The sequence below is a fragment of the Palaemon carinicauda genome, chromosome 12 (genome assembly GCF_036898095.1).
Source record: "Palaemon carinicauda isolate YSFRI2023 chromosome 12, ASM3689809v2, whole genome shotgun sequence".
Classification (NCBI taxonomy): domain Eukaryota; kingdom Metazoa; phylum Arthropoda; class Malacostraca; order Decapoda; family Palaemonidae; genus Palaemon; species Palaemon carinicauda.
Genome location: NC_090736.1, coordinates 141676852 through 141692877, shown reverse-complemented (window position 1 = coordinate 141692877; position 16026 = coordinate 141676852). Strand labels below are relative to the sequence as shown.

General features: G+C 42.0%; 1 protein-coding gene and 1 long non-coding RNA gene across 2 annotated transcripts in view; one reads left to right on the top strand and one right to left on the bottom strand.

Moving 5' to 3' along the window:
* The window catches only part of LOC137650675 (uncharacterized), a 62041-nt gene that overhangs the window by 37717 nt on the left and 8298 nt on the right, over nt 1-16026 (top strand). The gene's annotated exons all lie outside the window — the stretch shown is intronic.
* LOC137650440 (uncharacterized) lies at nt 9245-12629 on the bottom strand. Its single transcript, XM_068383669.1, is given in 4 exon segments — nt 9245-9550; nt 9553-9813; nt 9816-10497; nt 10500-12629. Coding segments are annotated over 4 exon segments (3135 nt in total). The 3' UTR covers nt 9245-9488.

Below are 16026 nucleotides of genomic sequence, written 5' to 3'. Positions count from 1 at the left end.
CGTCATGTCGCCAAACCCGTCACCTCCAATTATGGCAGCCAACTGCACAGATTTGCGTATTGCAGAGTGTTGGATTTCCGACGGAGTAAATCCCTTGTCGTCGTAAACAATCTCGGGCCACAACTTCTTCCAGCTCGCATTCACGGTTGCAGGTTTCATCTCTTGAAGTGCCTTCTGAATATTCTGCAGGCACGTGGCTATGGTGTACTGCCGCCAGTACGTCTTCAAGTTAAAATCTTCATCCTCATCATCTTGGGCAGCATCCACACACGCAACGAGGTCCGCCAAGGTATTCTTCGTGTAGAGGGCCTTGAACGCCCTGATAACCCCCTGGTCCATCGGTTGAATTAATGACGTGGTGTTGGGTGGCAGGAACTCAACCTGAATGCCCTCATGCGACAGGTCAGTTGCGTGTCCACCAGTGTTATCCATAAGGAGAAGGATCTTGAATGGCAAGCCCTTCTCTACGAGATATTTGCTGACTTGCGGGATAAAACACTGATGGAACCAGTTGGAGGTCAGCATCTTCGTAATCCATGCTTTTTGATTATGCATCCAGTACACGGGAAGGAGATTCTTATTTTTATTTTTCAAAGCGCGAGGATTTTTCGACTTATAAATAAGCCCCGGCTTTAGCAAAAATCCAGCAGCATTGCCACACATCACGAGGGTAACGCGATCCTTGAATGCTTTAAAGCCAGAGGCTTTGGCTTCCTCTTTGAACAGGAAAGTTCGCGACGGCATTCTCTTCCAAAACAAGCCGGTCTCATCCATATTAAAGACTTGTTCCGGCTTGTATCCACCTTCGGCGATAATATTCTTGAACGTCTGGTTCACGTAAGTTTCAGCAGCGGCAGTGTCAGCCGAAGCAGCCTCCCCATGCAGGGAAACGCTTTTCAGGGCGAAGCGTTTCTGAAACTTCGCGAACCATCCTTTGCTGGCGGAAAAACGTTTCTGAGGCTGGGAATCAGTGGATGTCCCTGGTTGAGGATCATCTGCATCATCATCATCTTCAGCATGGTTGCCGTCGTCGTCTTTAGGTTCCTTTGCAGCAAAATTCTCATATAAGCTCAAAGCCTTTGTTTGGATGGTGTTCGTATCCAAGGCTATGTTCTTCTTCCGGCAGTCGGCAATCCACACAGCTAAAGCACCTTCCATGCGTACGATCGTTTTATTACGCGTTGTAACGACTCGCTTCGCTGATCTGCTAAAGGTGATTGCAGCCGTCTTTCTAATGTTCGCCTCGTCCTTCTTGATATAGCGAACAGTAGATTCGTTGATGCCAAAATGGCGCCCAGCGGACGCGTAACTTCTACCATCTTTTAACATATCGAGAAGCGTAACCTTCTCAGCTATCGTCATCATCCTTCGGTGGCGTTTAGGCTCACTACCAGCCTTAAGAGAAGCAGAACGCTTGGGAGCCATTACAGTAGGATTTGACAAAAAGTTCAACTTAAAAAGGTCGCACACAGCACAGATTCACAAACTTAAGAACGTCTACTCAGCGATACGCGGGAACAGAGAGTGGACGATCCGGGCCCGCGAGAACCTAGATGCTGCGGGTTGGAGATGATGGCAAAACACCAATCACAGGCTAGATAACAAAACTTGAGTTCTGATTCATCATCTATCAGCGCTTGAACCAATCACAACCCGTCTTACAGTATATGATGCGTAGGTTACCAACTCATACAAGATGCCCCGCGCATACCGAACGTACGTATTAATAATAATAATAATAAATAATGATAATAATACAGTACAGTACTGTAATAATAATAATAATAATGATGATAATAATAATAACAATCATAATTTTATTAACAACAACAATAATAATAACAATATTTAATAGCTTTACGTATGCTACAGTGTTTTATTCTTTTGTAGGATGTGTGTGTGTGTGTGTCTCTCTCTCTCTCTCTCTCTCTCTCTCTCTCTCTCTCTCTCTCTCTCTCTCTCTCTCTCTCTCTCTCTCTCTCGTACGCTTATTCAAAATGTGATTTTTGCAACAAAGAATATTATTGGATGCAGTACTGTACTACGTACGTATACATACAAAAGATTCATGGAAAAGAAGCACATCCATTACATTTGTAGTACTGTACGTACAGTAGTAGCCATCAGCAGCCTTACACCATTCTAATATTGTATGACTGCATCTGATTTGCGTTTCATGTTCGATTTAATTTTACTACGTACTGTATACAGTACTGAATTATCGTATGATAATACAGTACAGTACAGTAATACAGTAATAATAATAATAATAATGATAATAATAATAACAATAATTTTAATAACAACAACAACAATAATAATAATAATAACAATAATAATAATAGCTTTATGTACGCTATTTTACGCTTTTGTTGTAGGATGTGTCTCTCTCTCTCTCTCTCTATGTATCTCTCTCTCTCTCGTACGCTTATTCGAAATGTGATTTTTGCAACAAAGAATATTATTGGATGCAGTACTACGTACGTATACATACAAAAGATTCATGGAAAAGAAGCACATCCATTACATTTGTAGTACTGTACAGTAGTAGCCATCAGCAGCCTTACACCATTCTAATATGGTATGACTGCATCTGATTTGCGTTTCATGTTCGATTTAATTTTACTACGTACTGTACTGTATACTGTACAGTACTGTACAGTATTATCGTATGATCACATTCTCTTTTCGTGTTTTATTTCTTTCTGTGCTGAATTATATATCATATGTAATGCAATGAACAATCAGTAAGAGCAGATATTACTAATTACAGTATTAATGGAATTACAGGTAACAACATATCGTATTTGGTTGTCTTCAGATTTCGCGGTATATTCGAATTTTCCGGAAAATCCGCGATATGTATATATATATGGGTTATGGAAAAAACCCGCGAAGTGGTTAATCCGCGATTGTCGAACCGCGAAGTAGCGAGGGTTCACTGTAATTCTAAAGTAAGTAAATCAAAACATCCGCAAGGAATAGAATATTCATAAGTGGGGTCTTAGAATAGAATCACCCTTAATCGTACAAATTCTTTATTTCTATTAAATCTCTTTAATAGATATATTTTGGGGTTTCCTCGCTGAATATTGTGAAGATTTGTTCATAAGTATGGCTAGGATATCACTTATAGAATTACTTGATAATCTCTGAAAATTAGTCGAAAGTGGATTTTTTTTTTTCTTGAGAGAGTTCCAACAGCATCCATCCTGCTTAAATGAGTGATTGATTCTAGCAGACTTAAGGGAGGTTCTTCAATACTGAGTCAATCTTTCGGGTTTTGCCTCCGTTTGGGATTGGCATAAACCGCTAGGATTCATCCCCACAACTTTCATGAAAACTGGCATATCTAGAAAGGTAAATAACCTCAAAAGAGGCAAAGTTGTTTTGTCCAATCAGGACAGAGACTCTGGGGCAAGCGGCAGGTTCTTTCCTCAAACAAGACTTCTTACGGGTGTAGTGACGTCTGGTTCCTGGTGAATGTCGTAACTTTATTCCTCTCTAGTGGGAACTGAAAACCTTTCAGTATTAGTACGGATTCTCCAGACTTCTGAGTCCTGTAGAATCAGAGCAAAAGAGAGACCTGAATTGGTAGGTAGAAATTACCATCCTCCTCAGAGAGTAGACCTCTCTCCTTCCTCGTATTCGATGTTCTTGTGAGATGTACTCAAAAGAGAGGGGAGGAGGGCATACCTGTTGCAACACATAGCCACTGTACCATGTTCCGAACCCGATAGGCAGTGCCACAGAATTTTACCTGGATTTGAGGGCTGTGTTACTTCCAACAATTCCTTTGTTAACACACCATAGTGTTCTTAATAGAGCACGATGGAAATAGAATACCTAGACAAACAAAGGTATTCTGTACCATATACCTGTAAGAATTCTGAGTTGGATATAAGATAGTGCTTTTCAGCCCGATTCAGTGCGGGCAAGAAAAACTTCCCAGCAGTCACTCAGCAAGCGAACTCAGATAGTGGACTTTGAGGGACCCTCTTCTCCCTCAGTTAGCTATCACAGTCCTGACTCTGGGGGTTAGTTGTAGAGGAGATGTCGGTCTAGGATGGCTCGCGCCCGGAAGTTTCCAGAGTACTGTACTGTTAGCCAGTACATGATAACCGGGTACCTCTACTAGAGGCCTTACAATATCCGTGGGACAACCAGGACGTCTGTGTTTCCCCCTTTTTGTCTGATGAGGAGACTCATTATTAAGGTGAGGGCATCAAGAGATTGGGTGATGACCCTGATAACTCTGCAGTGGCAGCATGCAGAATAGTACCCAGGCCATCTATTTTACACGCAGAGATATTGTCATGACAGACAAAATTCAATTTTAAATCTACGTCTAAATTAGTCTCAGGAAACGGGGTAAGTCAGAGGCGAATCTGATATTTCAAACTTACATATATTCAATTGAAAATTTCACAACTTCATTCTTGAGCACTTCAAAATTTTCTAAGTATTTCAAAATTCTGGATAGCGTTCTTAAAATGTTTCAAATCAATGTTTACAAGTGCTCTTACAATTCATGAGTTTACATCATAATTTCTGGGTGAGACTACAGCTAGGAGACGAGTTATTTTGAAATTACTTTAACTTCAACATCATACTTAAAGAAAAATTATAAGTTTAAATCTAAAGCTTATCATGGGAGTCCTTGCACAACGGAGCAACACGAACCTTCTATAACCATGGCTCTCCTCAGACTGACTTCTAGGTGTGGCAATCCCTCAAGACGTGGTCCTTTAGCGTCCTGGGGTAGGTGCCATCTATCCTAGGGGTGTCGAGGTAGTAGTCCGTTCTGTTTCTAAGCGGATGTTCTTTGTCTTCTGGCTGTAGCTTTCCCACACAATCTGTAAGAACAAAGAGGAGACGACAAAAGTCCTCGTCAACAGAAATGAGGTAGCAACAGAATCCTGTCGCCGGACGAAGCTGAAGTAGCGTGTGTTCCCAAGTGAAACCAGCAGGCAGTGGTCGTTCACATGACCCCAGAAGGGGGTTTCAAGAATTTGTTACGTGTGACAATATCGACAGTACTAATCACTCCTTTCCCGAACTGCTCACATAACCTCACACAGAGATTCACCATAATCATGTTATCCAACATTTCCTCTTTCAGAGATTCTTTTTGTGAGCAGTAGCAAAAAGGATGCTTGGATGCCCCCGTAGGTCGTCTTTCACCGTCTATCAGGAGAAATGGTCCATCCTGTAAGGTTAAAGTTGAGGAAAGAGGCCTCTCGCTTTCTATTCCTCAGGAACTTACAAGGAGTTCCAAGGATTCTGGATGTCTGAAAGACTTTTTAATCCATCCACGGAAACGAGTTCCAAGGATTCTGGATGTCTGAAAGACTTTTTAATCCATCCACGGAAACTCGATTTGCTTTTGGGTAGAGTGATTAACTTTAAGCGTTTAGAGAGTTCTTATGGTCTTGTTTAATTTGTTCTTGAACTTGTTTACCGTGTTACTGTTTACTACATCCTCTGGAAGTCTATTCCATGTATTTGCTATTTTATATGTAAAGAAATTACCACATCGAGTGGTGTTATTTCTTTTCAATTCCAGTTTGTATCCCTTACCTCTGGACTGATTTGTGCTAAGCATGATAAGAATGTTGTAATCAACATTTGTTATTCCTTTAAGAATTTTGAATGCCTCTATTAACTGTCCCTTTAGTCGTCGAGTTTGTAGATCAAATAAGTTCAAAAGTTCCATCCCACGTCTATTTCTAAATTGTCATAGTGTTGAAACTAGTTTGGTGGCCTTAGCTTGAACTGCTTCCAGTCTATCCCTCTGAATACTCGGAGTCCAGAATTGGACTTCATGTTCTAGATGGGGTCTTATTAGTGATGTGTACAGCTGTAGTACAGTGTCTTTTTTTCGGTATTTGAATTGTCTCTTTATGTAACCTATTAGTTTTTGTGCTTTCTTTCCAGCTATCATGCTCTGTTTGATGAACTTCAAAATCTTGCTGATAATATTACCTAGGTCAGTCACGGCCATGATAAACTACTGTACGGCCTTGAGGTTAGTCTTTGGAATGAACAAGGTTTTCATTTACTCCTCGACTGAATTGTTCCCCTTCATACAACTTGTAGAGCTTACTTGTTCTCAATCGGAAGTTAAACGACCTCGTCGGAGCATGGTTCCTGTACCATGCTTTTGTAAAGGATCACTTTCTTACCACTTGTCAGTCGTCAGATCCTGGCTTGACTCTTGAGTCTGTTTTTCTTTATCGTTTGGGTCTCTATTAGGAAAGTCTGCAAAGAACATGGTCTCTTCCTCGACATAGCCCAACCAAGTTAATGGGGGACAAATTATACTCAACTGTGTCCCTGAGTGCGCAGCCAAGACTCAGAATCCTTTTGCGGACCCTAATTTCGGGTCTCTCCGAAGGGGGACTCTCCTTTGTGTAATCGCTGACCTCCCTTTTCAATGATTCGAGAGCACTGAGGCATGATCTCTGAGAAAGCTCAGGCAGGGTCAAGCGGAGAATCTCTGAAAGATGTTTTCAACAAGGATTCTACAATTCATGGGCTGTGCTCGGCACCTTGACTCTCCTCATCACGAACGAATACCCAGAGCTCCCTTTGTTAGGGACTAAGCACTGCCCTAACATTCAAATGAAACTTCTCTGTTTCGCAGGTCATTCTGGCATCACTAGAGTACCTTTACAACCTATTACCTGCAAAACATAAATCGCAGGAACCTGGATATCTTCTCCATAGATCCTGTGGTGGCAACAAAAAGCGGTGTAATTTGCCTCGGCTCCCTTACAGAAAAAGTTGTAGTCAGTCGTTACCCAGCGTTAGTCTGAGATGAATGGTCTTTTCTTCCTTCATCTTTCCCTCTCTTGGGGTACTAGAGCAGGAGCCCACAGTGGTTTGGGTAGCTGAAAAGCGAACCAATTTTCTTAGTCATAGTGATGTTGTATGTACATCACTGTTTATGAAAACTGAAGTCTGCCGGGGATCTGGTGGTGGGTGTGGCCCTCAGCGGCATGAAAGTGATATGGAAAAATTGACCTAGATCAGCTGGAAAGTGAACCACTTGATAATGGTGTTGAAATGTCCCTTATACCTCCAGGAACTGGGAATGGGTACTGACAGACTTTTTGTGTGGTGGCATGACCCTGACTGACTTACGTAACTGCCACGTCAAAATTGACTTAGATCAGCTGAAAAGCGAACCGAATGAAACTTGTTTTAAAATCATCAGTACCACCCCAGGTATAGTGAATGACCACTGACAGACAGTTTCTGTGGTGGGGTACCCCTGACAGACATGCCCAAATGACCAGACCCCATAAGTGACCTAGATCAGCTGAAAAGCGAACCAAATGAAACTTGTTTTAAAATCATCAGTACCACCCCAGGTATAGTGAATGACCACTGACAGACAGTTTCTGTGGTGGGGTACCCCTGACAGACATGCCCAAATGACCAGACCCCATAAGTGACCTAGATCAGCTGAAAAGCGAACCAAATGAAACTTGTTTTAAAATCATCAGTACCACCCCAGGTATAGTGAATGACCACTGACAGACAGTTTCTGTGGTGGGGTACCCCTGACAGACATGCCCAAATGACCAGACCCCATAAGTGACCTAGATCAGCTGAAAAGCGAACCAAATGAAACTTGTTGTAAAATTATCAGTACCACTCCAGGTATAGTGAATGACCACTGACAGACAGTTTCTGTGGTGGGGTAGCCCTGACAGACATGCCCAAGTGACCAGACCTCATAAGTGACCTAGATCAGCTGAAAAGAGAACCAAATGAAACTTGTTGTAAAATTATCAGTACCACTCCAGGTATAGTGAATGACCACTGACAGTTTCTGTGTTGGGGTACCCCTGTCAAACATGCCCAAATGACCAGACCCCATAATTAATTCCTTCAGGACCAAGATGTAATGATGCTTTGTAACACTGGTCACTACATCCAAGTCCAGAAGGGGTTAAGCTAGATTAGCTTGTAAGCGAAACAGATGAAATAGAATGAAACGAACATATAAAATTATCATGTATACTCATCACTGACCAATGTTGAAGTGAACATTGTTTCCCATAGAACATCTATATCCCTGACAATGTAATGCATAAAAATATTGAAGTAGTAAATATAAATAAAATTTAAATTATGTTTTCTGAAAGACACCAAAGTAAATAACGCCATCCTGATAATAAGTGCTTATCATTGAACAGTTACAATGGATTAAGTGCATTTCCTTAAACATATATCTAATATCTAATATTTAATATCTAATATCGTACATGCACAATAGAATTGATCAGACTGAATGAAAATATAATCCATAATAATTCCTTTCACATCATTGTGGATGCTGAGAAATAATAAATTAGTAAAAAAAAGAGGGATAGATCCGGCTGGCCATGTATATTACATCGTTAAATGTTTTGTGACACATACTATAACCTTGCATTAAATGCATTGTGTCAATGGAAGACCAACTATTAAATATACTAATGCATCTCTTCAGTATCAGAATCTGAGTCCTCACTCCATGGCTCATCCTCACACTGGTCATAGTCACTCAGTTCATCAATGTTATCTGTTTCCATCACTGTTTCCTCTGATTGACTAAGAATTTCCTGATCTTTGTCACTGTCATTAGCAAATAAAGAATCAGGAACGGCTGGTCCGTCAAACCAGGTTGGCTGCAACAAGTCACCATCTACTGCCCAACCATAATCAATGGCGCATAGGCCTTGATCAGGTGATTTTGTGTTAGCATGACTCCACAAAACTGTCACGTAGTGTGCCCTCAGTAGTTTTTTCTTGTGTGCCCGACGTGTTGGGGGCAACAATGCGCAGTCAACCTTTTTGATATGAAGAAGTGGGTTTTCTTGAAAGGAATGTGGAATCATATGACAAAATACTTCAAAAGAGAATGTTCTTAAGTTAGATTAGATTGAAATAATTGAGTAATGTACTCAGAATGCTTTTCGTGTCAAAATAAATGTGGGTTGTTAAGACCCTAGAGTGAGAGACAGAAAGAAATATCATAGAATGTGTATTAGAGGTTACGATTTGAATACATTGTTACTCTCTTAAGTCAATTCAAGGGAGACATGTTACATCCTGAAAACCCAACACACTTGATACATAAATACCTTATCTACTGTGCCCGACATCTGCATAATTTTTCTATAACGTGCTTCATCTACATCATGTTCTTTGTTTTGGCCATACATCTTGTAAACAAACTCGGATGCCACGTCTATGTCAACTTAACCGTCAACTTCACCCATGTTGGAGAACAACTGGAGAAAGCTTCTAGTTGGGTCCTTCTCAAGTATTTCCAGAGGTTTGACTTTGCCTTTCCTGAAAGGGAATATGAATCATGTAGGTAACAACGGCATGACTCTCTTCAAACTAGTTAACTTCATTTTGTCATGATTCTAAATCTTTGCTGTAAAATGAGTATGCCAACTCAATCTGTCATTCAAAGGTGGAACAAAATCCTACCTGTAAAAGGCTGATGTGAAGTCACATCCAGTGAATGCTTGGTACCCCGGCAGTGCTTTGGGAGTCCTGATTTTCGCTCCTCAAGGACCTGTACAATATTGGTGACATTAATGTATCGCCTGCTGTTTCCGCTGCCACAGTCCATGAAGACATTTTTGGAGGACCTCACTTCTGGGTCTTCATTTCCAAGTATACCAATAAGTATAATGAGAACATCTGTATCGGATGCTCGTACAAGGACCTTGCTTCCTGAGGTATTTTCCAGGTGGAATGCTATAAGGGTATCTGCCTCCTCGTGGTTGGCCTGGAGGTGAGTGGGCTGGTCACTGAGATCTCCTGGAAGTCATTTGGCGTATATTGGAAATATTCACCGCCATAAGAGGCATACAGTGTTTTTCCATTTAGGATGTTCCAATAGTGATTTCCCCCCCATTCCTTTAGCAGAAATTTTCCAAGTTCGTTTTTGAACATTCCATTCTTGAGAAGTTTTGCTCCTTTATCTCTCATCGTTTGATTAGGTCCAGTGATTGTGTAAACAGAATCTTCTGCACCACGCAATTTTCTCTCACTGTCCTTGACTGAATTTTCGACGTACTTATCAAGGCAGACATGGATTTCATCCCCTCCACCAGTGCATACTGTAGATAGGATGGTTCGGGCAATAGCTCCATACGATGTTCCAACATTCATAACTGACAAGACAGAATGAATAAGCAGGCCTCCGTCATATATCCGAACACAAATACCTTGATGTACCTCTGTTGGGATTGGTGTGTCTTTCTGGAACTCTTCCAGCCTATTCAGTAATGTATGCTTCCTGCTCTTCAAGAGTGCTCCATCAGCATGTGCCAGGGAAAGAGGATATGACGTGATTGGGTACCTGAGAACGTGCCTGAGATCAAAGTTGGTATTTTCGGCCACAACAATGATGATTCTTATGAATAAGACCCTCAGACTTTCAACCCTCTTTGCAGTTTCTGTAGCAGGAGTCGTCCCTTTTTCTTCCTCTTTTCATTTTCAGATGCGAAGTTATTCACCCTTATCCTTTTTACTGACTTCAGAAATCTTGCCGAGTCCTTGTGCCACTCTCTTTCGAATTGTTGTCTTGCTACCTGCCCCCTCTGCAATGTTCCGAGGAGATACTTCTCAGTTTCTTTTGTTGCCGCCCGCCCAGTTGCAAGGTTCACCATTGTGTCTGGAGCTTCAGGACTGAAGGGATTGCAGAATTCGTCTATTTTCTCACTTAGAGCCTGCATTTGCCTGTTGTCTTTTCTTATTCTGTATGAACGGCACTGTGCTGTGGCACTCTCTCCCACTTCAAGTCCAGCAAAAGTTCTCAGCTCCAGTACGGCCATGGCTCTCTGGGTCATGGTCATGGACCATCTTCGTCTGGCATTTTCAGAATTTCTGAAGGCTACAATCCCTTTCATACTGGACGCTGCATCCCGATTTACTGTCTGTTCAAGTGAGAGATCAACTGCCGACCTGGAGTAGTTCTTCTTTGTTCGCCGTATTGAAAAAGCCCCCGTCTGAAGTATTTCTCTGAGTTGAGGGTGGGAAAATGTCAGCTTGTGTAGAAACAGTGTTCCCCATCTGGCGTAATTTGGACGATTTAAAGAGAAGAAGACATCCAGTATGAATGGGAAAACATCTATGTATCCATCTACATCATTTGTTTTAACACAACGCTGTAGCTCACGGTGTACCCTGTTTACCAGGAATACATATGTTCCCCAGAACTGAGCCATTGGGCCAATGGTTCCCTCCATGACAGAATAGAAGAATTCTTCATATTTCAGAAGGTGCTGCATAACCACTGGATCAGAGAGATGGTCTTCAACTTGATTTGATGGAATCGTCATCATCACATCTTGAAATGCTTGATACTCCTCCTCTGCAAGGTCTTGCATGAAACGGTCATACAGCTTCTGTTCCATTACATTAGCCAGAAGTTCATGAATTCTTATACAACGTTTGTAGAACTTCCCCTTCATGAAGCCCATCATCAAACCCTCTGCCAAGACTTCTGCTTCAGTTAGGATAAATTCTATTCCACTTTCGTTGATCATAGTTCCGATTGCACCATAAAATGCTAGCTCAATGTGAAAATTGCCTAACATGATCAGTAACTTGTCAAAGAGAGGGGACTCGAGAGCTTGGATGGAATAAGCTTTGAGGGCAACAGCCAGATCATACGTCACGACTGCATAACTTTGTCCGGTTTCCTTTGCAACATTAAGAGTACGAATCATAGTCTCTCTCACAACTGCATTATCTGTAGGAGATTTTGGAATTGGGTCCATATAGCAGATTCGTTGCAGTGGGAGCATGTCCTTCACAAAATTGATGATGAAACCTGCATAAAGTGGAGTGTCACCTTTTTTCAGTTGCAAAAACCAGTACAAATCCAATGGTTTCAGCTGTAGCCCTGGTCTTTGCTGGAGTTGTAGAGATGAGGCGCTACCACTGCCTTGACTCATGACTGTTGCGGCCGTACTGGTGAAGATGGCTGCCTTCAAGGATTTTCTAAGTGGAGGAATTTCCTGCTCATTTCCCACAAATGTTCTTCTATTTTTTTCATCACGGAACTGAAAGGAAGAGTTACTAAATTGCCCCTTGTCTTGCTCAGCTGTGTTTTGATACGTGTGACCAACAGTGGAATGAAGTGTTGCTTTTCCATCTAGTGTCTCCACATTTGCATCATTGTTGTCCCATACACAGGCTGTTGCTCTATCTGCGAGTAAATAAATACCATCAGGTGCAACATAACTACCTGATGAAACTGAATAAGCGAATTCAGTTTCAAGACCTTTAGCGTCACAGTAACTAATGCTATGACCTGTACGGTTCAAAATCTGCAATGTTAACTTTGATCCTGTCAGTGAAGCTACACCCAGTCCCATTGCAGTGTGTTTCCACGGCTTAACTGTACCATGCGTAGCATTGAACACAGCATCAGATGCCATCGATGTGGCCCTTCGGCCAATTGCCCCATTTTGAGGCCCTTGTAAGTTTGGTGTAAGGCCACCTAAGAGGCTTCTAAAAAACAGCTCCAGTTGCTTTGGTATATCCGGTGCACTTTCTTTCAAATTTTGCACTGTGGCTGGATCAGGCACTTTGAATTTTGGCAACTGCATGATCTGGGAACGAAGATGGAGGGCCGCCCATATAAGTTTTTCATTTGCCTCGTGTTCCTTTGTGTTGTCATACAGATGTACTCGTGCCTGTTCTTCAGTGAGTGATGCGACATGAATGAAATTTCCCCTTCTATTGTCAGCAAGCTTCACTCGGACTTGGTCACCAAATTTATCTTAAACTTTCCTCATCAGATTTTGTGTTGTGTATGTGTCAACATCTTGGGGATCTCCTCCATTACTTGTGTATTCAGCTTTGTACTTATTCAACAATGATGTCACCATCAGAGACTTTTCATTTTGGATAATTTGTTCTGTGATGAAACCACCCAGTGATTTGAACGCCCTTTTATGGATATCATGAGGTGTTGCACAACTTGTTTCTGCCACTTCTGTCTCATGCATGAAATGCCATCTGCACGACTTGTGGTATTTACCCTCTTTGGCAATAAGATCAATATTGCCCATGATAAAACTTTTGAAATGGTATCACAGCCACCTTTTGTTGCAATTGATGTAAGTGGTTCCTCTTTTCCCCGTTTCTTTTTCCTCTCCTTCCCACAAAAGATACACTCTCTCTTTAAGATGCCATGTCTCTCAGTCTTTGGCAAGACACTGCTTGACCTTGTATCTTTCTTTGATGGGCCCAACTCATCTTTCGGTCTCTTCACAGCAGTGTATCTTCGGTGGCAGGAGGGATGGTACATTTCACCACAAAAGTCAGAGCTCATAATCCTCCTTGTGACTTCTTCATATTTGTCACTCATCAGGATGGAACGAATGGATGCTGCATTCTTCAAGGAGGGTCCTGTTCTCTCAATTCTCTTCAACTGTTTATCCTCTTCAGTTAACGTTTTGCAGATGAAACAGATGGAGGCCACCGCACCATTTTCATTACCCTAGGAAAAAAACATCCACAAATAACAAACTACTTAATAACATTAGTGCTTCATACAATAACAAATGTTTGTTCTAAAACGATCTGAAAACACCACTAAAACAATTAGAAGTTGAAATTTTCATTAGCTTCCTGTTTACTCTTGGTGATGTACATTTATTATCATCTCCAGTTTGAGATGGCTCCTCTGTGAAACTTTCCAATAGATCTTCCACCTGGGAAGGAGATTTGCCTTGGACCATTTCTTCAATTACTTTGAACCTAAAACAAATTTAATGTTGTAAAGCACATTGAAAGATTGATTGTCAATCACTATACCTGGGGTGGTACTGATAATTTTACGACAAGTTTCATTTGATTCGCTTTTCAGCTGATCTAGGTCTCTTATGGGGTCTAGTCATTTGGGCATGTCTGTCAGGGGTACCCCACCACAGAAACTGTCTGTCAGTGGTCATTCACTATACCTGGAGTGGTACTGATAATTTTACAACAAGTGTTATTTGGTTCGCTTATCAGCTGATCTAGGTCAGTTATGGGGTCTGGTCATTTGGGCATGTCTGTCAGGGGTACCCCACCACAGAAACTGTCTGTCAGTGGTCATTCACTATACCTGGGGTAGTACTGATGATTTTACAACAAGTTTCATTCGGTTCGCTTTTCAGCTGATCTAGGTCAATTTTGATGTGGCAGTTACGTAAGTCTGTCAGGGTCACGCCACCACACAAAAAGTCTGTCAGTACCCATTCCCAGTTCCTGAAGGTATAAGGGACATTTCAACACCATTATTAAGTGGTTCACTTTAAAGCTGATCTAGGTCAACTTTTCTATATCACTTTCATGCCGCTGAGGGCCACACCCACCACCAGATCCCCGGCAGACTTCAGTTTTCATAAACAGTGATGTACATACAACATCACTATGACTAAGAAAATTGGTTCGTTTTTCAGCTACCCAAACCACTGCTGGCTCCCGGTCTATACAACCCCGAACTCTTTACTCATACTTGGCCGGCCATCACCTGTCCCCCTAGAAAGTCTTTTGGGCAATCTAAAGTGGATTTTTGGGCTCAAGCCATGTCGTCCTGATGGAAGTTCCTCTAAGGTAGCTTCCTAGGGTATATTACAACTACGGCGATATTCCCAGAGAATTTACCTTAAGGTACCCAGAATTCTAACTCCTGGAGCGAATATCCCTAATAAAAGAGCCAGGGATATCGTATAAATCAGAGGACGTATTCTTGACACGCCACATGGCAATCTGTACCCCGAACAGAGTTAACACTTCGTAGGGGTCAAATGGCAAGAAAACGAAAACGAGAAAGAAAAGGGGAGAGCCGTTCGTAAGGCCCTCTCTTCTCCCGTTTCGTAAGCGTGCCCTGCGCCGATTCTGGCGCCATCTGCATTCCTTTTTGCGTAGCTTTACAACTCGGTGTTTTTTCCTGTGTTTCTACCAAAATCTTGGATTTACTCTTTTATTATGCTTTTTCCAACTTCTTCTGCTTCGGATAAGTTGAGTACTATTTCTTTTATGTATAAATGTAGGCTCTTGATTAAAATTAAAGTAATTAAAAGAGTTATCTTTGATACAAGAGCTGTTGCCTGCTGGAGGCGTCCTGGACGCTGTCGCTCGCTAGATTAGGATTTATTTGGTTAGCAGAGCGACGTTCCCAGCCCCTTTCGCTTTAATAATTAGCTGCTTAGCTTATTTAGGAATTCTGTTATGATGCTTTAGTATAGCGCCTGGCGAAAGTTTTGCCTAGGCTGACCGACACTAGTCTTCGTAGCCTAGTTGTTGGCCCTTGTACTTCCTGCATGATAATTAGTCTTCCAAGTGTGATTTTATACTGTTTAAAGCGTTAGGCAACGTTATACATATAAGCCTTTTTTCTAGTATTTTCCAAGATAGTATTGGAGTGAGTTTCGGTGATTTAGGTAATCGATTCTCTTAGTGCCTAGGCTAGGTTGCCTTTGGCTATTAAAATATTGTCTGTTTCCCCGTTTGCTCCCTTCTCTTCGGGGAAGGGGCAAACCCTTTCCCTCTGCTTAAGCCTTAGGCTTAACTCTAGTGGTTTGTTTGAATTAATTTTCAAATATAACTATGCTGGAGTAGTACTGTACCTTCCTGCTCCAACTGGTTTGGTTCAGAGAAGGACAGTACAGCAGTGTATTAGTCTGAGTCCGTGTTGGTCTAGCGTGGGGCAGAGTCTCCCTTGCTGCCTGACACGGGCATAGGAGGTTTATCCTCCTTGGATCACCTTGGAGGGTTTCTGTAGTTATGATCCCTTCGCTCGGTGACCCCTCAGACTTGTCCTCTTTGCTGTTCCGGGTTCGGGATATGTTCCCTTTCCGGATTAGCAATTCCTTCCTTGCCTTGGTTTTAGGGAGGCAGCCAGTAGTGCCAGACTCCCTCCCTGGATTTTCCCTGGCTGAGATGGGCTTTCTTAGTTGGGGATGATCCTTAACCAAGGCAAGGTTGGATAGGACCCTCTGTCCTTCCCCTCTG